This window comes from Heteronotia binoei, chromosome 15 (genome assembly GCF_032191835.1).
Source record: "Heteronotia binoei isolate CCM8104 ecotype False Entrance Well chromosome 15, APGP_CSIRO_Hbin_v1, whole genome shotgun sequence".
NCBI lineage: Eukaryota > Metazoa > Chordata > Lepidosauria > Squamata > Gekkonidae > Heteronotia > Heteronotia binoei.
The window spans coordinates 43,979,987-44,004,916 of NC_083237.1; the positions used below are offsets into that span (position 1 = coordinate 43,979,987).

Here is a 24,930-nt window from a genome sequence, read left to right on the forward strand (position 1 = left end):
GGTATAGATGTGGTTATAACAGAGAGAAGGAATAGCCCAAGGCGAGGGGTGGGTGGGGAGACAGCTGGCAGCAGAATTGGTTCCTAAGGAACATACTCAATGGATGGGAGTGGAGTGAGGTGCAGGAATATTCCATAAGTCTGGGGGAGGGGAGCAGATAGGAAGAAAAAGGAACATAAATGATATGTGTAGGACTTTAGCATCTGGAGATCATTGGCTGTTCTTATTCTGTCAGTCAAAAAGAGAGCAGGGGCAGGAGTTGCCCCTCAAAGGGAACGAAGATGGGTGGGGGGAAATTGAGAATAGGCATGGTGTGCAGGGGGAGGGTTTTGAGCAGGAACACAATTCCGGCTGGCTTGGCTTAGGGGGTGTGACCTAAAATGCAAATGAGTTCCTACTAGGCTTTTTCTACAAAAAAACCCTGTGTGAAACAATGGGGACATCACGGGGCATGGCCTGAATGCGAATGAGTTCCTGCTGGGCTTTTTCTACAAAAAAAAGCCCTGATGGTCTGTGATGAAAAAGAGATGGGTGGGGTGGGAATGCGGGTGTCACACAGGAATGCCCGATGTGTGGTGGGGAAAACAGGAGCTTTGACTAAATGGGGAAAATAAAGGAAACTGTAGATAGGGGAAGCACCAGGAAGTGAGGACTTGCAACTGGTCAAGGGGAAGAGGAGGAGGAAATAGCTTAAGATATTCCCAATGTGGGGATTGTAGGCTATGAGGGGAGGCATTTCTTCCCCCTCCCAATTTTCTGCTTGTTCACCCTTCCTCTAGATAAACTTCAGGGGCAGAGGTTAGAGCAAAAGTGGACATTGATGGTTTGGACCTGCAAGGGATAATTGTGCAGAGATTTCAGCCAAAGAAAGCCATACTTTCTTTGTTCTTCCTTTTTATTGCCTCCTTGTAGAGCAGTGATAACTGAGGAGCTCCCAGGCATTATGAAGTCCATGAAGGCATCTAGCTACTATTTTCCTGCCAAGTCTAAGGAACTCCAGGGAAAGACAGGGTGACTTGAAGAGGCACCACAGCCCTCTTTTGGAATCTGTCTGCTCTTCTGGGGCAGTAAACTGATTTTTTTTTTAAAAAAATCCCAAAGAGTATCAGCCATTCCTATCCTATCCTACTCCCTGCCTCAGTGTCTCCATCCCCATGTATGTGTTCCATTTTCTCCCACCCCCATGTTTGCATGCATTTGAGGTACTCGACTACTGAAAAAGGTAATCAGTGCAGCATAGGGATAAATGAGTCATGTGAACAACAAAGAGACCAAGTTCAAATCCTCGCTCCACCACTGGGTGACCTTGAGCCGCTCACATGCCCCCTCTTTCAGATTAACCTACCTCACAGGGTGGCTGTGGGTATGAAATGGGAAAGGGAAGAATCATGTCTGCTTGCCCTGAGCTCCTGGGAGAAAGGGAGGGAGAAAAAGCCAGGGGTCCCCAACCTTGTTGAACCTGTGGGCACATTTGGAATTCTTAAGACAACAGGGCGGGCACAGCAACAAAATGGCTGCCACAGGAGTTGGGCCAGCCACAAAATGATCTCAGCAGCTTCACTTCAGTAACAGTGCAGATCCTTTGTGCTGTGGTGGCAGCTGCCGCCAAAGCAACATTCCTAAAAAGTCTGCACAGCCAATCAGAAGCCTTGCTGAGAAAATCCCTACTTGGCCCTGCCCACTGGCACCAGAAAACGTGTCAGTGGGTACCTTAGGCACCGCGTGGGGACCCCTGTGATAAAGTTGAAAAGCGGACTGTGAAGATTTCCAAGATGGCTTTTTTCTCCACCCAAACGCAACCTTCAGGAAGGCAGGCTAAGACAGGCCATTACCCTTTACTCTCTTTCCTATTCATATCTGGGGGAAGTACAAAACGAATGCTTCAAGAAAGAATAAAATATGCTTTATTTTAAAAAGGCCTTTCTGAGTTTATTCAGTGGGGTAAAGGTGAGAGATTTCTCCCGAAGAAGCAGGTTATATTCGCATGTGGGGGGCGCAATAGAGTAACCGGCTGGAGAAGAGGCTGCTCATGAATTCTACCACCCACCCCCTTTTCTCAACTGTGACCCAGTTGCTCAGTTATGATTCAGCCTCTGGTGAAAAGTGTCTGTATTAGATGAAGAGCGACAGACACTTTGATATTCTTGCTAAACTTTTTAGCAGCGTTAGAAGGGAGATTGAGAACACCAATATTACATCATAGGAGCCGCAAGGCAATGCAGCAAAATAGACAACAGAAGTAGCCTGGCCTGGGGTGGGGGTTTGGAGAGACAATCTGAAAGCTAGTGGGCAAGGGAGTTTTGACCTGATGGCATTTTTGTGTATGGACTTGGGTGCACTGCCCAGGAAGCTTATTTGAAAAAGTCTTTTTAAGGTTACAGACAGGCCCCATTTGGGGCAGGAGCTCATAGGAGCAGAGCTCTGGAATCTCTACATTTTATTATGCTCTTTCTTACCACACACACACCCATACTTGCTTCTGGGCTCCATTCAAGACCCCTGTGAGAATTTTGCTGAAATCTAAGATTTGACAAACTTTCTAATATTTTCCCCACAAAAATGGGGCAATAACAAAAACATATAAAGCAGACAGATGGAAATCTTCATCATGCCACTGTGGCCATATAGGAGAAAGTAATTTAGAAGTATGTTGGCAGTAAGCTTTTATTATGACAATTAAAATTCAAGGAGCATGTTAAGGTGGATGCTGAGCTGATATAACTTAGTACACCTGTTGATGTTAGGGGTGTGCATATGCAGATGAGTTGTGCTAATGAGCTCTGGCACCTCTTTTTCTACAAAATGACCTCATCTCCCCCCCCCCCACTCCCCATCTAGTTTAGGTGAAAGTAGTTTAAAGGGACTCTGTGCGTAAAGGGGCTATAATAACAGATTTCCCTTTAATCTGTGTTTTAGCTGTTTTTTCCTCACTTCTGTGCCTCACAACCAATTCCCAGCAGTAATGTCTGGTGCAGAACAGAGGTGAAGTAATTCTTAAAAGCCTTCTCAGCGCTATAGCTCCAAGTTGAAAATCTGGAGATCTTCACAACTGTTTTTTTATCATTAGAAAAGGGCACGTGATCTTGTCACTTGGATACTAGGTAATCTTACCTCTACTTTCTGTGGTCTGATAACTATGTTTTCCCTTTGCTCAGTGAATATTGTTCTTTGAACTGGCATGCCTGGAGAGATCTGGTATGAACTAGTATTCCTAGTCACCATGCTTTGAGCAAGTGAGTTTTTACAGTTCTGGAATCCATTCTGTGATGGGCCTCTTTAGACAGCCCAGTTCTAAATAGATACTCAGGAACCAAGTTGCTATTTCTTTCCAAGCTATGGATCTTTTCTTTTTGAGAGAGGCCGGATACTATTTGTTCTTACATGGTCTACTAAATAAGGATGTTTTTCCCGGGAAAAACTACAGAGTCCATGAGCAGGTTTGTATGTGAGCAGGCAGGATTTATGGGGTGGAGGGAGAGGTGTGTGTACACACATGTAAAATGGGGGGGGGTGTCTACTTTCTCTGGGGTTTTAGATCCTCAGGGATCCTCAGTGCACCCAGCCTATTCAAATTGGAAGGCCAATCAGGCTAAACTTTGGTAAGTGGATGCCTCCTAGAGACGATACTCACAGATGTAATACATGCGCCGCTCACAATCATTGTCCCACCACTTTCCATCGTCAGAACTGAGGGTGACACAGTTCTCGCGGGTGCCGCCATTGGGCTGAGTCACCAAGTGGTCACGATACCAGTCAAAGACTGAGACCCGCTGCCCACTCTCAAAGAGCCACAGACCTTCTGCCCGTCGGTCATGGATGCCTACCCAGGCTGGCCAGTTGTACGGCTGGAAGGCATCGTGTAGATATCGGCGTAGAACAGCCAACTCCGTGGCATCGGCTGGCATAGCCAGGTTTCCTCCCCGGGCTGCACATAGTTTCTGTGCCCCATCGTAGACCTCAAAGTGCTTGAAGATCAAGAAGCATTTGCTTTGGGTGCGCCGGCCCCTCAAGCAACCTGGGAACGGTGTAATGAATGACCTTTAAATTCTTTTGGTGATACCTTCAATCGGTCCCTCCTCCTCCACCCCCTAGACCCTCTCTTTTGATTTTATATACCCTGCCTTTATTCCCAGTAGTTGCTCACAAAAACCAGAACAAGACAAATCTGAGCAAAGCCCACTGATAATAATTAAAACCATTGTAACTATAGAATATAACTATGTGTCAAGTAGAATCTGTAATGTCAAAAGTTGTTGAAAGGGGAAAAAATAAGCTCTCTCCATCGCCTGCTTGGATAATGCCGTCTTGTGGCATTCCTTAAACATGGTTAAAGTTGCTGTTCTCAGTTCCTCAGGAAGAAGCCTTCTCCCCCCAACCCATCCCCAGGCCTGCAATTGGCTTCAGGCAGGCCTAATAACCTTGCATAAGGACATGCAGAGCAGAGTCAGTTGGGAAGGAAGGAGCTTATTGCTTTTGTCCTTTCAGCCCTGAGCAGCATATGAAATTCTGACTCTTCCAAGATGGCCCCATCCCACACAAAATGTACTTCGTTTATAGGCCGCTTTTCTCGCTGAGGCCTGAAGCAGATTATAGGATGAGACTAGGCAGCAAGGACCAGAATCCTGCATGCATTCAATGGTGCAATACAACTGGATTACAAAATCAGAGAACCATCAAATAAAAACAGTATAACACATCCAATAAACGATATTGGGGGTGGGGGAACTAATTTGTTTCAGACACTAAAATGTCAACCCTGTTCCGTTTACCAAAAAAACCCCTTTGTACGATTCCATTTTAGTGAAGAATCTCCCTTCATATCATCCCCGCTTAATAAAAATGACCTCCTGAGAAACAAGCTTCCCCCATAGCAGGAGGATCCAGCTTGCGGCTGGATCCAGCCCATTTCCAAGGAGCTGCTGCAGAGGACTGTTTTAACTCCCTGCTCCCCAACAATGGAGGCTCTAGCAAAGTTCTTGCTGTTGTGCACCCCTCTAGCTAAGGCCCAGATTTAGGATTGCCAACCATAGACTGCAAAATTCCAGAAGACGGGTGGGGAGGGAAGCTCAGCAGGAAGGCGATGCCATAGAGTCCCCCCTCCAAAGTAGCTGTTTATCCAAGGGAATTGATCTCTGTCCTCTGGAGATCAGTAATTAGGGCTGCCAACCTCCATGGGGTGACTGGAGATCAGGGATTTACAAGTTATTTCCAAATGACAGAGATCCGTTCCATTAGAAAAAATGGCTGCTTTGGAAGATGGAGTCTGGCTGGGGTCCCTCCCCTCGCCAAACCCCACCCTTCGAAACCTTCACCCCTAAATCCCCAGGAATTTCCCAGCTTGGAGTTGGCAAGAGATCTCCACGTCCAGCTAGAGGTTGGCAGCTAGGCCCAATTCACACATGCCTCAAAACAAGGAAGTTGGATTGAGGGTGGAGCTCTGAGGGAGTAAGGTGGGATATGCCACTTCAGTCTGCTGGGAGGGGGAAGGGGTTACATTTTTCAAAAATTCTCCAACATCAATAATTCCTTGAAAGGGAAAAGCTGGGCCTTCCCCCCCTGATGTGCTAACCTTGTTTTATGGGGGTGGGGACTTTGACACGGAGAGGCATTAAACTTGTCACTCTTCCCCTGCAGTCAGAAGTGGTATGGCCTTTCCAGCCTCAATATGGAACCTGGGAACTCTTTAGAATTACAGCTCATTTCCAGACTACAGAGATCAGTTCTCCTGGAAAAAAGGGATACCTTGGAAGGGGGATGTATAACATTGGACCCCACTGAAGTCCCTGACCTCCCCCAGACTCCATCCTTAAATCTCCAGGAGCTCCTCAGCTTGGCTCTGGCAACCCCCCCCCCTTCCCTGCTGGTGGGCAGGGGGGACCTGCCAACCCTGAATAGAATGAAAAAGGCTTCAAACGGCAGGTGAGTGATGGTGTTCTTGAAGGTTTGCCTGTGTAAAAAGGCAGTCGTTCTGAGGATAAAATGGAGGAAGGGAAAGCTTTGGGTCCACACTGGGGGGAAAAGGCAGATTATAAATTCCAAATACATTTTCCCTCACAACAACCTTGTGAAGTGGATTAGGCAGAGGGAATGTGACTGACCACGGTCCTTCCAGGCCCTAGGCTAGCTCTCTAACCACTGCCTCACACTGCCTTATTCTCTTGGGGAGACAGGTCAAAATGGGTGGTTTTGTTAAGTCTGTCCGCAGCAACACAAAAGAGCAAGAGTTCAGTAGCACCTTCAAGACTAACAAAATTTGTGGCAGTGGAGGAGCTGTTGTGAGTCACTGAAGAAGTGACTCCCGAAAGCTCATACCCTGCCATTAATTTTGCTAGTCTTTAAGGTGCTACTGGACTCTTATTCTCCTGTGTGTAGACCAGGCCAGAGTCAGTGGGTGTTGCTGTCCTTTCCCTCCTCCCACCCCAGTCAAAAGATGGCCTTTGTTAAATTGCTGGTCCTCACCAGAGTAACAACCTAACTTAAGGAAAATTAGTGCCATTTGAAATTAGTGTCTGTGTTTGATTGACCGTGGCAAAGAAATCTACCCCACCACCCTATGCAACCACACTGGGGTGAGGTGATTTGAACTGGTTTTTTTTTAAAACTGGAAGGGAGAGTCACCTGGAAATGATTCCTAGTCACCACAGATGAGTAGCCACTTTGCTGATTAAAATCAGGATTTATAAAATTAAAACTCCTTCTTGAACACTGGTCCCTCATAAAGTGCAGCTGGAAGGAAGTCTTATGACCTGGATGGCTCACATACCACACCCACCCACACATCTGTGCATAGCTGCTTTGCCAGGAAGATAGAGCCAACTCCATCTTCCTTGTCCTCACCATCAATTTTTCCAAGCTCTTTCTGGTTGCGGATAGCAATTTCGTTCAGGGAAGTGAGGGATTCACGAGCTTCGGCCAAGCCCCCCTTCAGTTCAGCTAGGCCTTTGGAGAACTGGGATACTTTCACATCCATGTGATAGAACTGCACATTGAGGCGGTGCACAGCTGCGTCCAGGCTGTTCAGACGGGAGACTGTTTACCAGGTAGAGAAAGAGAAAAGCAGAGGACTCTTAATGAGGCACAGGAGGAAGAGTGATTTGAGCTCTCCTAGTTAGCAAAGGGACAAAGACTAGTGTGAGATCTATAGAGATGCAAGGGTCATGGGAGACATTCACACTGCACTAAGGGACCTATAGCAACTTGGGTCCCATTTCCTAAAATCCAAATCAGTTCATATCAAAGTGAAACTCCAAAATCATATCTTTAGAGTTCTCCTTGCACATTCTAGACTATGAGTTAGATTCCAGTGCAATATACCTGCTTGTACAAGACTTCTTCCACTAGCAGAAATGCAAACGCTGCTTGGACATAGTCACTTCATTGTATTTTCACTTGTGTTTATGTTTGTGCAATGTTTTGTGCTATCACTTTCAGGGCACTTAGTGCTTTAACTTGGTGTTGCAAAAGACCTTGCTCAAATGGAACTGCACTAAGGGCATTTATGTCTGCACATCATGATTACAACCAGACTTTGCATTCAGCAGGACCTCAGAGGAGCCCAGCTCCTGAACCTTTCTGAGGGTTCCCCCTCCTCCTCCCCACCTACCTACCTTGTTAATTGAATAGTAGGTGCAGTTGCATAACAAGCCCTGGATGAGCTCCAGCACCTATTTTTCTACAAAATGACCCCTGATTACAACCTACCATTGTATGTGTGTCTGGGGTGGGGGTCACTTAGGGTGCTTCTTTAGCTTTCTGCAAATTGCTCATTCCTGTCCATTCTCCCCAGCAATCACCCTATACATCATAAATCCTCAAGCCAGTTCTGGGAACCACTGCAAGTGGCAGAGAAGTTGGAAAGGAAAATGTCCAGGAGCAGAAGAGACATGGGATGGAGCAAGAGAGAGCAGAATAGAGAAGCTCAGCTAGCTACATTGGGCTCATATTTTGGTGGAAGGCAGGGCTTACCAATTATGCTCCCCCCACCCCCTCCATTACCCTCAGACAATTGAATGGCAGAAGAAAATATGGGAGACTGGCAATATCATTTCCAGTTGCCATGGCCACAGTGCCCTAGAATTTTCCTTCAGTCTCTATGGTCTTTACCATAAATATTGGTGGGATTCCTAGAGCCTTGCTGACATGGTGACATCACTTCTGGGTGATCACCAGAAGTAATATCACATCAGAAATATTTTCCTGCCCAGTGCTCTTTCTCCTCAAAAGCTCCTGGTTGCTGGCAGAGGACTGGTAACCCTCCAACAAGAGCACTGGGGAGTGACCAGTCACTCTCCAAACAATTAAAAGTAGCCCTCCACCCCTGCTCCAGTGCTGTTGTAATCATTTTCTTATCCTTTCCTTTGCAATTTTTCCTCTTTCATCCAGAGTTAAAAGAGACACATGCATATACACCTTTGCTCTGGGAAAATGGGAAATGATAGTACCGGTGCTTTTTTCCATCTGCCTCTCTGCATTCTTCACACATGTATACATGTACTCTTGCTCTGGACAGGAAACAAGCATGTACTGATTCTTTCCCCCTGCATCAAACCTGCTAGTTGCCTCCTTAAGGGAAATCTTAAGGTAACTGTACCCCCCCACCCCAGTATGGCTAGTTACAATTTGGGGAGGTGATAGTTGTTTGTTACTAGCAGGTCCTAGATCAAATAAAGCCTGAACTCTCCCTCAAGACCAAAATGACCAAACTGCAGCTAATCATACTTTGGTCACATTGTGAGAAGATAAGAGTCACTGGAAGAGACAATGAAGAGTTGAAAGCAGTAGGAAAAGGGGAAGATGCAACATGAGATAGACTTAATCGAGGAAGTCACAGCCCTCAATTTGGTGAGACCTGAGAAAAGCCGTTGATAGAATGTTGCAGAGGTTTCCATATGTTGGAATCAACTTGACAGCACTTCACACCGAGAGAGATGCACGCACACACACACACACAGTAGTTTGTTTTGGGGGAACAGAAGAGGAAAGGTTTCTTCACCTAAACATCATCTGCAGACTTGGTCTGAAACACCGTATACTTTGTCCAAGATGGATTTTATGACTACTTCGACCCCCCAAGCTGCTACTTTGTGACTACCCTCAGACAATTGAATGGCAGAAGAAAATATGGGACCAAGTTTCTTGGTGCTTTTTAAAAATTAAGTGGTTCCCAGAAACATAAAATCTGGTCTCCCTCAATGTAAGTTATCTGATAGCATTTGTCTATAGAGACCCGGACTGTCTATGGCCAACTCCTCTCAAGTTCTCTGCTGCTAAGAATGTGATGTCTTCCCTACATACATCAAGATTTATGTCATTACAAACCTATCTTTCTAGTGGGAGCCATCTTATAAATACAGTACCCTAGTTAGGGTGAAAATTGGAATCTGCAGGCTGCTGATCAGCTTCAGGGGTTGAGTTAATGGTGACACAGGGAATGTGCCTGCCTGTTTGGGTGCCTCTGTGTGTGTCCATTTCTCTGTGAAAGAGCCGGATAAGAGAGGGTGGCCTCAGGCTGAAAGGACGACATGGGTCAGCATAAGGCACCAACACACATGCATCCGACACTTGTGGTAAAGTCAGGGTGGCTGTGGCTGTCCACCGAGATCTGGCCTAGAACGAGTACAGAATATCTGTGGGGAAATGGGATGAAAAGGGTAGTCAGCTGCAGCCAGCAGTTGTGGGTAGGGAAGGGGGTGTTTGTGTGTGGGAGATGTTTGTGGGCAGCATAGGTGAGGAGAGCTGCAGCTCTTCCCCCACAGTGGTACATTTCCCCTCCCACCAGACGCAAAGAGCCAAAACCAGGAAGAGTAATAGTCACAAGATTGCACTATTTTATTTCAATTTAATTTCAGCTGTCTTCAGGACACTGCTTGAGCACCAGGGCATAGTTTAATATGTGAAAATAAATCTGGAGTAAATGTCTTAACCTACTTTGATTGTACAGGGGTCCCCTTCACACACACTGAGAGCTTCTTTAGGGTGGTGCCATATACCACTTGGGGGGATTACCTGTCATGGGTGGGCCAATGGTAAGCCCAGTACCCCCAGAGCTCCCCCTATTGCTTCTGCCCCCCCTGCTCCTTTTTGTAATCATGCTTTCTTTCCTTAAACAGAGGCTAGATAGCCATCTGACAGCAATGAAGATCCTGTGAATTTAGGGGGAGGGATTTGTGAGTTTCCTGCATTGTGCAGGGGGTTGAACTAGATGATCCTGGAGGTCCCTTCCAACTCTGTGATTCTTAATCCCCCACTAACACTCAGTTCACACAAGCAGGAGTACGAGGTGGGATTGAGATGGCAGAACCCCAAAGTGGTAGAATGGAGAACACCGATTCAAGCTGCATGTGGTGGAACCCAGCATACAATATTCCTTTGCATTAAAAAATACTCCATGCAAATCTAAAATGAGCATAGCCAGGAGATGTGTATGCCCTTTCTCTTTGCAGTCCGTGTAAGGCAGGGGTGACCAAACTTGCTTTACGTAAGAGCCACACAGAATAAATGTCAGATGTTTGAGAGTTGCAAGACATGAACATCAGATGCTTGAGAGCTGGGAGGGAGGGAAACAGATGGGCAGAGAGGTGGAAAGAAAGCAACTTTTAACTTTAAATTCATTCTCCAAGCCGCCGGATGACTTGGCTTGGAAAAATAATTTAAAAAGAGAAAAGCCTTTTTCAAGCCAGCCAATGTGGTGGTGGGAACTTTGAGAGCTGCACAATATATGTGAAAGGGCCACATGTGGCTCCCAAGCCACAGTTTGGCCACCCCTGGTGTAGGTTTTTCATAGAAAGTTTTGAAAATAGCCTTCCAAAATGTGACCCCCTGCACCTGTCATGCTTTACCAACTCAGCATTCATTTTCTCCCATGTGTGTGAACCAGACACACTCCTTATTACCTCCCTCAGGAACATATGAAGCTGTCTTCTACGGGAGTCAGACCACTCATCTCTCTAGTTCAGTACTGTCTACTCTGAACAGCAGCAGCTCTTCAAGGCCTCAAGCAGAGAGAGGGGTCTTTCCCAGCCTCTTTTTGTATCTGAGATCCTTTAAGTGGAGGTGGCAGGGGCAGAACTTGAGACCATCTCTGCACACACCCACTGGAAATCCAGGAGACACAGTGCAGTTTCAGGAGCAAAGTGGCTGGACTGAAGAGATTTCTTTGACTGAAATGCTGTGTCCTAGAAGAACACATATGCACATAAGACACTTCAAGTTTAAGGGCAAGTGCTGCTGTAGTAATGTAACAACTATGATCAGGCTATAGATCAAATCTTGCATCTACCATGACTTCAGCAGTTCCCAACCTTTTTTTATAGCAGGGACCAGTTTTGTGGACGACAGTTTTTCCCCGGACCAGGGAGTGGGGGATGGTTTTGGGCAGTGCTCTCTCTAACTGGAATCTTGTGAGCAAAAATTCTACTTTATGAGCTACTGGCATTAAAGTTGTACACTACTGCATAAATTAGTTTGCTCTGGGGCCATTTTTCCTAAGCTAAAACAAAAATGTGTGAGCCAGAGGGTAAAAAATGGTGAGCTAGCTCACACAAACTCAGCTTAGATGGTTTTGGGATGATACAATTGTGTACTTTATTTCTGTTATTACATTGTAATATATAATGAAATAATTATAAAACTCACGGCCCAGTTGCTAACAGGCCACGGACCGGTACTGGTCCATGGCCCAGGGATTGGGTACCCCTGCCCTAAACAACCCACCTTGGTTTCCCACCTACGATGTGGGGAATCATGCTGCCTTGCAGGGATATCTTGCTGCCCTTGCTAGCATAATTGAGATAATGGCAGAATCTCAGGAACTCATTTGCATATTAGGCTACACCTCCTGATGTTACCACTGTTTTGCATAGGACTTTTTTCTAGAAAAAGTCCAGCAGGAATCATTTGCATATTAGGCCACACCCCCTGACACCAAGCCACCCGGAACTGCGTTCCTGTACATTCCTGCTCAAAAAAAGCCCTGATGGCAGTCAAATGCTACATAGAGGCCTTATTCATATACGGCCACCATAGTTTAACAAGAACCCTTCATGAACACAAGAAGCTGCCTTATACCCAGTCAGGCCCTTAGTATACTGAAGTCAGTATTGCCTGCTTTGGTGGTTACTTCCTAGGATCTCAAGCAGAGGTCTTTCATATCACCTATTGGATCCTTTCAGCTGGAGATGCCATGGTTTGAAATGGCAACTTTCTGCAAGCAAAGTAGGTATTCTATCGCTGAGCCACGGGTTCTTCTTGATTGCCTGCTAACTTAAGACTGATCAATACTCTTTAATTTTAGCTTCAGTCACACTTCATATGATCAAATTTCCATCCCTCATATAAACCTAAATTTTAAAGATTTTATGTGTGTGAAAAGGGGAATAACTGACTTTGAAAGCAAGTCTAATGCATGACGTATGATTTCCCATGTGCATACACGCAAGCTCCAGTTTTGATTTTCCCTTTTTCTCCCTTAGACAACTTGTCTTCCATCATCTAAATCTATGTAGTATTCACTGGCACAATTCACCAACAATTTAACAGAGCATCTCCCCTCATTTCTCCCTGATGTCTGTTTTATGCTGAGGAGTGGGGTGGGAGGAAGAATCTTTATGGCAATATCAGGGATGAGAGATTTCGAGAGGCCTGCATCAGATTTCTAAGCCTAACGTGGTTGGTTATGGGCTATCCCATAAACCCTTTGATAGAGCAAGAACTGAACAGTGTGCAACACACAATTGGTGCCAACACCACAGCTGTAGACACTTTCAGTCTGCATCCATTGCAGTTTGTGGGAATATTGTGACAAACAGTCCATCTTCCCAAAATAATGGAATTGCGGCATTCCTTTGGCTGTATCACAGTACCATCACAGAATTATTTTGATTGTCCATGTGACTAATTCCATTATACCTTTAAATGTCTGAAATTGCCTTATTTGAGCTCACCATTTGGTTCACCAAACCGAATATTGCCTACCGTATTATGCTTTCAGGCAGAGAGATCTCTTATTAATTGGAGATGCCAGGCATGAACCCTGGATCTTATACCCCTCTATGACCTTGAAATGAAGCACGTATTACTCTTGCAGTGTGAACCTAAAGAGAGTTATATATCCTTCATAAGCCATTAACTTCAAAGGACTTGGCAGGTTGTTTAAGGTTACGCTGTCTATTGCTGCCAATCATTAGATCCCTCTGCTTATTTCAAAGCAGGCATTGATCGGAGTCTGTTTCACAATCTGTTGCTTGTGGACAGTCTTGATAGCATGCCCAAAGAAACAGAGTCCGGTTATGCTTTATGGAGCTGTGATACTCTGTAGTAAGGATGCTCACTAGAACAAGGGACATCTTGCAGCCTTAGTGTCCCTCCCTACAGATAAATTTCTAAGCTTGTAGCTGCCAATAAGAAAACTGAACCTCCTTGTACAAAAGAGTATACCTCTGAACACCAGATATTAATGGGAACAAAATACAGGAGAAACACTGTCATTTGGCTGGCTGAAAACAGGAGACTGAATTAGATGGGTTTGGTCCTGATCCAGCTGTCCAATACTTTCTGGGTTGTTGTTTTTTTAATTGCAGGGTTCTCTGTGATGCTTGAATTGACAGTTTGCCGTTACACTAGTTCCTGAAATCTGGATTAACAGTGTGAAAATTTGAACTCTCGAGGTAAGAGCATTTCTTGGCAGCGCAGTAAAGTGCAAGAACAGTGGCAGGCAAAAGCAGAGATTGTTATAAAGATGAAGTCACTGATGGGTGGGTTATTGCCGCTTCTCCGCCAAGACCAAAGAAATCAGGATTCATGCTAGGAATTGATTTGAGTAAGATGTAATTGGCTTCTGCGCCTGAGGACAAAGGAGGAAGGATTCAAAGAGGAGCAGAAGCGTTATCGTTTCAGAGTGTAGGATAACGTAGAAGGCAAGGCTGGAGAAAACTGAACATTTAGCTTCTTGGAGGGAGGGCACAAGAGCAGTTTTCAGACCACATGCATGACTGATAAAGGCACACCAGGAAAAACTCAAGGGCTTGCACACTATCTGCCTCATAAAAGTATTTGGATTTCTGTGGAGCTGCAAAGTTTGAGATGATGCTTTGTTATATGCTCAGGAGGAGGGCTATGTAGTTTTGTAGAAAAATAGGTGGTTTTGTAGAAAAATAGGTGGTAGAGCTCATTGGCATAACTCATTAGCATATGCTGTCCCCCCACCAGCCCAAAACAACCTGACACAAGAAGGGAGAGCCCACCAGCCAGCCCAAGCAGACCTTGCTCACCTGGGGCTCTCCTTGGCCGTTCCCCACCCCCCCAGTCAGAAGGCCAGCAAGCCACTCACCACCCAAAATCACATAAGAAATGGAGAAAGGGTGGTGCGAGCTTCTCCATGGGTTAATGAGGGCTGCTGGGAGCATGGCAAAGCTCCTGGTGGCTGGCTGGCAGCTCTCCTCATCCAGGGATTGTTATGCAGCTGCATCTACTATTCAATGGACAAGGTAGGTAGGAAGGAGGAGGGGGTCGTCAGAAAGCTGCATTCCTGTGAGCTCCTGCTGAATTCAAGGCCTGGTTATGATGCTCGGAAAAAACACTGCTTTCGCAACGAAGGGTGCCCTTCCACAAAAAGCCAACCTGGCCCTTTCACTTTACTCACACACATAGGTGAAGCCGTCTTCCTCCTCCTGAGCTGGGGGTGTTGTCATCAGGGTCAGAACAGTGGGGTGGGGAAGCTGTTCCTCCAGCTCTTCTTCAAAGATCTCCTTGCCATCCGAGCCTCCCACCTCCGTCAGGGTCACCTCCTGCAGGGGCTCCTCCTCAGTCGCTTCAAGTTCCGACAGCTCCAGGACCTCTTGCAGATGCTAGGTGAAGTACAAAAAGGATTAGAGACGGCTGCACTTCTGCAGGCATAGTGGAGCATGTGGCCGCTGTGTCTGAGAGAGCCAAACTAAACGAGGCTCAAAAGCAGGGCCGACATCAGGGACTGGCACAGTGGGACCAGTGCCGAGGCTACAACTGGGCAGAGAGCCCACTGCTGACCAGAGATGCTTCGGCAGTATACACTCCCACTGGGGATGGGAGATAAGTCTGATGTCACAACGGCATCTAGAGCAATTTCCCATGGAAAGATGCATGGAGGGAGCATGACAGATTCGTGCTCTTTGCAGCTGAAAGGGGCAAGGAATAGCTGGGTTTTACTTCCTCCTGGGGGGTGGGGAGTAGCAGACTATGCAGCCCTGAATTATCCATTAAACAAAACAGGCACATGATTAGGGTACCAAGGGAAGGGAGGCACAACACAGGGTTTTTTGCTTATATTGCATACTGCTATTAAGTGTTAAATACATATTTTTAAATATATATATATATATAGGGTCATGATAGAAACGAAGGGAATGTATTTAAACTATATAAGTTTGTATCCCGCGGTCTCCATCCTCAATTTTATGTTATGTGAGTAATGTGTGTAAAGTTATTTGTTAAATATAATATATATGGAAATGTTTTTATAGATCTAATTTTAATATGTTTGTAAACTGCTAATGTTTTTAAACTGTTGTTAGCCGCCCTGAGTCTGTTGGGGGAGGATGGGATATAAAGCAATGTAAGGGCCAAAGGACACCCTTGTTGGACGGTGTTTAGGGCATCAGTCAGCCTGAATTCAGTCCTGGGAATATACACACACATTCAGGCCTCAGATTCAGCAGGAGCTCACAGGAGCACAGCTCCTGAACCTTTCTGAAGGTTCCCCTTCTTCCTCCCCACCTACCTTGTCCTGCTGCATGTGGAGGAGTAGGGTTTGGAAATCAAACCTGGTTCTCCAGATTAGAGTCCACCACTACACCAAACTGGCTCTCTAATTGGCCAAATAGTAGGTGCAGCTGCATAACAATCCCTGGATTAGGAGAGGAGGCAACCAGCCAGCCACCAGGAGCTTTGCCACACCCCCAGCAGCCCTCATTAACCCCTGGAGAAGCCCATGCCATCCTTTCTCCACTTCTTATGTGATTTCAAGTGGTGGGTGGCTTGCTGGCCTTTTGCCTGGAGGGGGGCGGCCCAGGAGAGCCCTAGGCGAGCAAGGCCTGCTTGGGCTGGCTGGATCTCTAGCCAGCCCAAGCAGGCCTTGCTCATCTGGGGCTCTCCTTTCTTGCATTGGGTTGCTTTTGACTCGGGGGTATATACTGATGAGTTATGCTAATGAGCTCCGCCACCTATTTTTCTTCAAAACGACCCCTGCACACATGTATGTACAGTGAGGAGGCTTCTTAGTGGGTCGGTAACGGGGCCCAAGGGGCCTGGCCCCCTGACAGTTTTGGGGGGCCCTCACCCCTCATTCCGGTTCTGCCTCCTCCTGCATGATTTCAATTGCGCAGGAGGGGCACCCAGGAGCAGCCACTGCCACTCCCATGCCATTTATAGGACCCACAAATCAGCTGATTGGTGGGCTCTAAATCACACTGGAGGGATGACAGGAGCAGTCACCAGCCTCCTGCATGATTTAAATGCCGCTAACTACATGGCTGGTGGGGATGGGGGCTCAACCACATACAACTGGCTCTGTCATCTTTGTAAAACTCTATTTATAGTAGCTGCTTAGGAGGGGATTGCATCAGGATACCAACGGGGGCAGACTGGGAAGTCAGAATGGCCCAGAGGCAGGCCAGGTAGAGTGACCCCTGGCTACTAGCCAGCACTGCAGGGCCCTCTCGGTTCAGACTTGGCCACCAGTAGTGGCCCACCAAAAGATTTCCCTGGAGGAGGAGGAAGGAAGAGAAGATTGGATTTATACCAGGGGTGGTCAAACTGTGGCTCGGGAGCCACATGTGGCTCTTTCACACATATTGTGCTGCTCTCAAAGTTCCCACCACCGCACTGGCTGGCTCAGAAAAGGCATTTCTCTCTTTAAATAATTTTTCCAAGCCAAGTCAGACAGTGGCTTGGAGAATGCATTTAAAGTTAAAGTTGCTTTCTTTCCATCTTTCTTTCCCCTCCCCCCCCCATCTGTTTGCTTCCCTCCCTTCTTTGTCTTGTGGCTCTCAAACAACTGATGTTCATGTCTTGCGGCTCTCAAACATCTGACATTTATTCTGTGTGGCTCTTATGTTGGTCACCCCTGATTTATACCCTCTCCTTCACTCAGAGACTCAGAGCAGTTTACAATCTCCTGCTCTTCCTATCCTCACAACAGACACCCTGCAAGGTATATAGGGCTGAGAGAGCTCTTGAGAGAATGGCTCTTGAGAGAACGGCTCTGAGAGAACTGTGACTGGCCCAAGGTCACCCAGCTGCTGCATGTGGAGGAGTAGGGTTTGGAAATCAAACCTGGTTCTCCAGATTAGAGTCCACCACTACACCAAACTGGCTCTCTAATTGGCCAAATCCACCAATAGATACTTAGGCGAAAGATGTGTTACCTTTCCTCTTGTGCTGTTGTCCAAAGATTAGTCCCACCTGTCCCCAAAGCTCTTTTGTTTCCCAGTAGAAAAAAATAGAAGTGTGTGTGTGTGTGCATGTGTATAAACTCTGGTTTGTACATTGTGCTGTGAGCAGCCCCCCACTATCTGGTATTTATATTGCCAGGGTTCCACTGAAAAGGTGACAGCCCCAAACACATTGCCTCCAGCTTGAGCATCCATGCAGTCATATCCAATGGCCTTTCTTCCATGAAGTCGCTGACGATATCACTGTGTGTGCCAACTGCTTCAAAGGTTCTTTCTTAGCTAAATGAATTTCCTGTCTGCCTGATGACAGAGCCACGAAACCCAACAGCCTACACAGAGAGAGAGACACATTTCTGATAGATATCTTTGAATTGGCCCCATTGGATCCCACCCTGCTTCCAAAAGAACTTAGGGTCATATAGGAGATGGATGTTGAGTCATCTGATGAAAGGAGTTTGCAGAAGGCAGCTGCTCAACTACATGGCCAGAGAAGCATGGGGAGGGTGTTCCCTTGGTGCTGGGCAGCATTCATCTGAATCCCAGTTGCTGTATGGCATAAGCCTCAGCACCTCTTGGCACAATTCTGTGCAGAAAACATGATGTCATAAAATGATCTTTCCACCCTTGTTTGCTTTAATAACACACCACCCCACATACACACACAAATACAATCCTGTAAGAAAGATTAGGCAGGAGAGATACCCAATAAGCTGAAGAGGGACTTGAATAAGCCCTCCCCAAAGCTCTAGCAATTGTATTCTGACTGCTACCATCTCTTTCTGCTTAGATAAGGAATTCAGATCAGTTTTTGTGTATTTGCAATTCATATTTAATAGACCTCCAGGCATCCAAGGAAGAGTTATAGAGACTGGCTGAAACCACCAAGGCTAGGAAGTCAAAAACACATGGTGTTTGCGTTCTTTCAATTTTAAAGGCATGTTTTGATTTGAACAAGCTTTTGTCTTGCGCTCAGTTGCCAGTTGACCAGAAGCCAGTGATGCTGTGTTCTCACAAATATGGCGTGAAACAAAACCTGGATTTCTGAATCCTATTTGACTTATATTTTTTAAAAAAACAACAACAGAACACTCTTAGAGCAGTAACAAAATTTTGTGATTGCCTTAGCACCTTCTGTTCTTGGCCAAGTCTTGGCCATCTCCTGTTCTTGCCCCCCTTCCATTCATTTTCTTTTATTTGTATCCCATTTTTCTCCCTAGTAGGAACCCCAGAGAGGCTTCCAGCACTGTTCCTTCCTTCTCCATCTTATTCTCACAAAAACTCTGCAGGGTAGGTTAGGCTGAGAAAGAGGAACTCAGTATGCCACCATGGCAGAGTGGGAAGTCAAATCTGGTTCTGCCAAATTTGCAAACCTGGAAATATCCCACCGTTACAACTGATCTCCAGCCAATAGAGATCAATTTGCCTGGAGAAAATGGCTCCAACCCTAGATCCTAATCTAGCTGTCTAACCACTCTCACGCTGGCTCTCAATCACCCATTGCAAGCATTTTGCATATCCTTGAGTCCTATGCCTCATTCTCTGCCCAGGGCTTTGTGTTGAGCAGGAATGTTCAGGAACGCAGTTCCGGCTTGCGTGGCACCAGGGGTGTGTGGCCTAACATGCAAATGAATTCCTGCTGGGCCTTTTCTTTTAAAAACAACCCTGTGTGAAACAATGGTGATGTCAGGGGTGTGGCCTAATATGCAAATGAGTTCCTGCTGGACTTTTTCTACCAAAAAACAAGCCCCATCTGTGCCTATTATTTGGTTTCTTGATAAACAGAAATTTGATTAAGCAGCAGAATCTTTGTCTAGGTCATTCCTAATTTGTCTTAGCTCCACCATGTCATTGGGGTTGCTGTGTGTCATTACACAGCTACAAAACCTATGACCTACCAAACTGAATTCAGCCTACTACCTTTATTAGACTGGCTACCCATCCTGTGCTCAGCAAACTTTCTGGGGTTTGCTGCCGAAATAAAGCAAAAGTCTTATTGCACCTTAAGGACTACCAACATTTATTTTGATATGAGCTTTCATGAGTCACAGCATGTTTGGCTGTCTGTGGACTGTAAAAACAAAGGTATTATCACATTCCTGGCAAACCTACAGTTTGTGACCTATGGATTGTGTCATACACCTCATGTAGACCTGCACCACTAGGTGGCTGTATTTTAGGAGTGGTCTGAGAGAAGTTGCAGGGTGGGGGGTTCTGATCCAGAAGCAAGGAGGGTGTAGACTTTGGTAACTTTCTGCTGAAGGTCAAAGCAAAGTGCCGAAAGAGGATTATAGCTGAACATCAAGAAGACAATTGAACAGCTTTAAGGCTGATGGTGAAGAAATTGAAATTGTTCTTTTGATCCTCGGCTTCATCATCTATCCAAATGGAGACTGCACCCAAGAAATCAGAAGGAGACTGAAGAGAGCAGCCTTGAAGGAAGAAGAAGAGGAGGAGGAGGAAGAAGATGATGATGATATTGGATGCCCTGTGGCACAGAGTGGTAAAGCTGCAGTACTGCAGTCAGAGCCCTCTGCTCACGACCTGAGTTTGATCCCAGCGGAAGCTGGTTCAGGTAGCTGGCTCCAGGTTGACTCAGCCTTCCATCCTTCCGAGGTCAGTAAAATGGGTACCCAGTTTGCTGGGGGAAAGTGTAGATGACTGGGGAAGGCAATGGCAAACCACCCCATAAAAAGTCTGCCGTGAAAACATTGTGAAAGCAACATCACCCCAGAGTCGAAAATGACTGGTGCTTGCACAGGGGACTGACTACCTTTTACTCTGATTCTCAGAGTCTCAGAGCGGTCACAACCTCCTTCCCCACTCCTCCACAACAGACACCCTGTGAGTTAGGTGGGGCTGAGAGAGCTCTTACAGCAGCTGCCCTTTCAAGGACAACTGCAAGAGCTATGGCTGACCCAAGGCCATTCCAGCAGCTGCAAGTGCAGAAGTGGCCCCGCTAATGGACCCCCACTGATGGACCTCCTGATGGCACCTGGGTTTTTTGGCCACTGTGTGACACAGGGTATTGGTCTGGATGGGCCATTGGCCTGATCCAACATGGCTTCTCTTATGCTCTTATGTGTGGGGAATCAAACCTGGTTCTAACAGATAAGAGTCCGTGCACTTAACCACTGCACCAAACTGGCTCTCATGTAAGGATGTGTCACTTGTGACAAAGCTCTAAGTTAATTCATGCCATAGTATTCCTCCTTACTATGTATGAGTGTGAAAATTGGACAATGAAGAAAGCTGACAAGGAGAAAGTGGACTCCTTTGAAATGTGGTGTTGGAGGAGAGTTTTATGGATACCATGGATCACCAAAAAGACATATGAATGGACCCTAGACCAAATCAAGCCTGAACTCTCCCTAGAAGCTAAAATGGCTAAACTGAAGCTGTCATACTTTGGTCACGTTATGAGAAGACAAGTCACTGGAAAAGACAAGAATGCTAGGAAAAGTTGAAGGCAGCAAGAAAAGAGGAAGACTCAAAATGAGATGCATTGACTCAATTAAAAAAAAAGTCACAGTCTGCAAGACCTGAGAATGGTTGCTAACGATAGGATGTTTTGGAGAATGTTAATTCATAGGGTTGCCATGAGTTGGAAGCAACTTTGTGCAACTTAACACACACACAATTTGCTGTAACTTTAAGTGGTACTCAAGGACTGGGACATGTGATGCCTCAATAATGATGGGCTTCCTTTGCTCGTAAAATTTATTTTTATTTTGAGTTGATCACCCCGGCCATGAAATTCCTGTTGCATGTTTTAATTCCTGCGCAGTCAGCATTCATCAGAGCATGCAGCCAAAGTCAGTAGCTGCAGTTGCACACAGGCTCAGAAGATGATTACTTTAAAGATTCAGTGAAACTGTCCTGATGGATGAAACTTACTTGGGGGGAGGGGTGTCTAGGCATGAGTGCATGTAAGTGTGATTGCAAATGCATCTGGAGACATCTGGAGCTGTTGCCTTTTTTTGCTCCACCTCCACAAGTAGGTTTGCCAGCCTCCAGGTGGGGCCTGGAGATCTCCTGCTTTTACAGCTGATCTTCAGCTGGCAGAGACCAGCTCCCTTGGAGAAAATGGCTGCTTTGAAGGGTGGACTCTATGGCCATGCTAAGGCCCCTCCCCTCACCCCACCTTCTCCAGGATCCATCCCCAAAGTCACCAGGTATTTTCCAACACAGACCTGGCAACCCTATGCTTGGAAGAAGAGCAGGGTAGAAATGTGAGAGCTGGAAGATAATTCAGTTCACACTGGACCTTTCAGGGACTAGGTGTCAGCGAACAAACACACTAAATATATATATATATATATTAAATTCCTATGCAGTTAACAAAGAAGCACTTCCCAGAAGTCTTCTTTACCCCAGCATTTAGACTAATTTTCTCTCCCCAACCTCAAATCCTTTCATAATTTAAGGGTAATTGCCCACTTTTTTCCCCATGGGAAAACCACAGTAGACTGAAGTCCTAGATCCACGGAATGAACACTGTAAACATTTGGACCTTAACTAGTTTGGCAGGAAGGCAATTTTACAAATATTTTAATAAATAAACTGGGGCTGTGTCAGTCTCCTCGTTTCCCCTGCAGTCTGCTAGATTATGGATCAAGCCAGGATTGTTTTTGCTGGGGGGGCGGATGGAGGTTAGTGGGGCTGTGAGCTAGGACTGTTGAGTTCTGCTGATAGGAAGCTGGAACTCTTGAACTATTTAGGAAGGGAAAGAAGCAAAGCAGAGCAAGGGCCAGCTGAAAGCCAACACACCTAGATTTTTTCATGTGTTGAGCAGACAGGGCTCTGATTATGTTAGAACAGAGTGAATGCCATTGGAGCACTTGGGTTTTCTGGATGAATTAACCAGCCTTAAGGGTTACAACTGGAAGTCACAACCCTTTGGTTCTTTGGAGGCTGGCAATAGCTGGATCTTGGGAGTCGTAGTGCAAAATCTGGAATTCCTAGTCTTTCCTGGCAGGGAAGAGAGTTTAAATAGGAACCAGGACTTTGATTTTTGTTGTTGTTTGCCAGGCTGAGTGGTGAATGACCATTGGCCAACGAGGCTAGCCTGTTATATAAAGTGACTGCATACATTTCCTAGACATCACAGGCAGAGAAGAAAGTCCTTTAAGAAGGTTTGTTTCAGGATTTGCGATTCTTTTATCATCATGGTTCTCCATGCGAGCAAAGCACGGGCAACCCCTTAGCCCCAGAAGTGTTTCAAAGGATTCTGGAGCATGCTTGCATGTTTTGTATGAGGTGATACACCCCAGGAACTGAGCTGTCCCAGTCAGCAGTCTACACCACCCAGACAATCGTGCTGTGCCCACATTCTAAGGGAAAAGAAGATTCTCTCACCTTGAGCATCAGAGCTTTTCTTTCCTCTTCAGAACTGAGCTCGTCCCTCTGTCCCTGAGCTGTCCTCAGAAGCACCCCCAAGAGCAGAAGCTGCAACATTACCCAAAATTCCATGTTATATCCCCCTTTCCTTCTGGATCTGGCGTACAAATGAGTGAGGAAGTGTATTAATTTCCCAGGATTTTCCCTATCTGCACCAGAACACACTGTGTCTCTCCTTTAAAACTTACTGCCGTCTGCCCACTTAGACGATGTTGGGGCAGAAATGCGGGGGAGGAACAGGACTCCAGCCAGCCAGAAGCTGGAATGTTTAATCCAATCCAGATGTGAGAACATGGGCCGGCCAAGGCCTCACCCAGACTGAATTGTGACTGCCTGTGGGGTTGTCACCTTGCCAGTTTTCATCTGGTGCGGGTTTTTCATTACAGTTGTTTTGCCCAGCTGAGTTTTTCTTTTGTTTTAAAAAAAAATCACTTCCATTTATTAAATAAAATAACCTAGATGGTTATATTTATATTTAATTAAACCCGCCTGTTATGAAAGATAAAGGCAGCCTTTAAATTTGCAAACAAATTAGCATAGGGTCGATAGGCGGATGCTATCGGTTGCTCTGACAGTCACCCTGCCCTGGGAAAGGTTGTAAATGCGCTCTGTGCTGGGGGTGGGAGGAGGCCCAGTCCTGCCATCCATCCCAAGCATGTGGGTGTAGCTGTGTGTTCCTGCCACTGAGTACAATGCCGCTGGTGTGCACTGGGTGTGTGTGTCTCTTGTCACAGAACAATGCGCGTGTTTGCTCTTCCTGGTAACAAATCAAACCTGTTCTGTGTGTTTGTCTCTGAACATATAACCTTTGGGCATGTTGTTTGCATAGACTCTCTGTATAAACTCTGCCTTGAGAAGCATTATCTTTGTGACTGGGTAACTGTTGGATGCTGGGTGCTGGACTGGATAGTCTCTGGGTCTGATCCAACAAGATTCCTTTTCATTCACTAATGGATCTAGATACATCACATATCTAGATACATCACATGCAGTATATGCATGAGCTGCCACAGTGTGTTTGCTATCCCCAAGTTGTAATTTGGAGGCCCTTAGTGGGACTCATCCTTTGCGCATAGAATCATAGAGTTGGAAGGGACCTCTAGGGTCATCTAGTTCAACCCCCCTGAACAATGCAGGAGACTCACAAACAACTCCCCCTAAATTCACAGGATCTTCATTGCTGTCAGATGGCCATCTAGCCTCTGTTTATGGAATCATATATTTCAACAAGGGTTTTTTTATAGCAGGAACTCATTTGCATGTTAGGCCACACACCCCTGATCCTCCAAGAGCTTACAGTAGGTCCTGTACTAACAGCCCTGTAAGCTCTTGGAGAATTGGCTACATCAGGGGGTGTGGCCTAATATGCAAAGGAGTTCCTGCTACAAAACCCCCCTGTATTTCAAGGTGTAATGTGTACCTGGATAACTGTGGTGTCGTAGTTGAAGCATCAGACTAGGATCTGGGAGACCCTGTTTCAAATCTCCTTTCTGCCCTGGAAGCTTGCTGGGTGACCTTAGGCCTATCACTTTCTCTTAGCTTCAGAGAACAACAGCATCCACTTTGGATCTCCATTGAGGAGAAAGGAGAGGTATAAATAAAACTCATTTGCATGTTAGACCACACCCCTGATGCCAAGCCAGCCAGAACTGTATTCCTGTGTGCAGTTCTGGTCGCCGCACCTCAAAAAGGATATTATAGCATTGGAGAAAGTCCAGAGAAGGGCAACTAGAATGATTAAAGGGCTGGAGCACTTTCCCTATGAAGAAAGGTTGAAATGCTTGGGACTCTTTAGCTTGGAGAAACGTCGACTGCGGGGTGACATGATAGAGGTTTACAAGATAATGCATGGGATGGAGAAAGTAGAGAAAGAGGTACTTTTCTCCCTTTCTCACAATACAAGAACTCGTGGGCATTCGATGAAATTGCTGAGCAGGCAGGTTAAAACGGATAAAAGGAAGTACTTCTTCACCCAAAGGGTGATTAACATGTGGAATTCACTGCCACAGGAGGTGGTGGCGGCCACAAGCATAGCCACCTTCAAGAGAGGTTTAGATAAAAATATGGAGCACAGGTCCATTAGTGGCTATTAGCCACAGTGTGTGTGTAT

General features: G+C 46.0%; 1 protein-coding gene across 1 annotated transcript; it reads right to left on the minus strand.

Annotated features, from left to right (window-relative positions):
• Positions 1–3,562: 3,562 nt before the first annotated feature.
• Positions 3,563–22,938, minus strand: CLEC11A (C-type lectin domain containing 11A). The gene is made up of 4 exons (XM_060255684.1): positions 22,779–22,938; positions 14,639–14,843; positions 6,838–7,029; positions 3,563–4,015 (listed from the first exon to the last, which is right to left on the minus strand). Exons 1-4 carry the CDS (start codon positions 22,890–22,892, stop codon positions 3,615–3,617), a joined length of 912 nt encoding a protein of 303 aa, XP_060111667.1. The 5' UTR covers positions 22,893–22,938; the 3' UTR covers positions 3,563–3,614.
• Between the last annotated feature and the right edge of the window lie 1,992 nt (positions 22,939–24,930).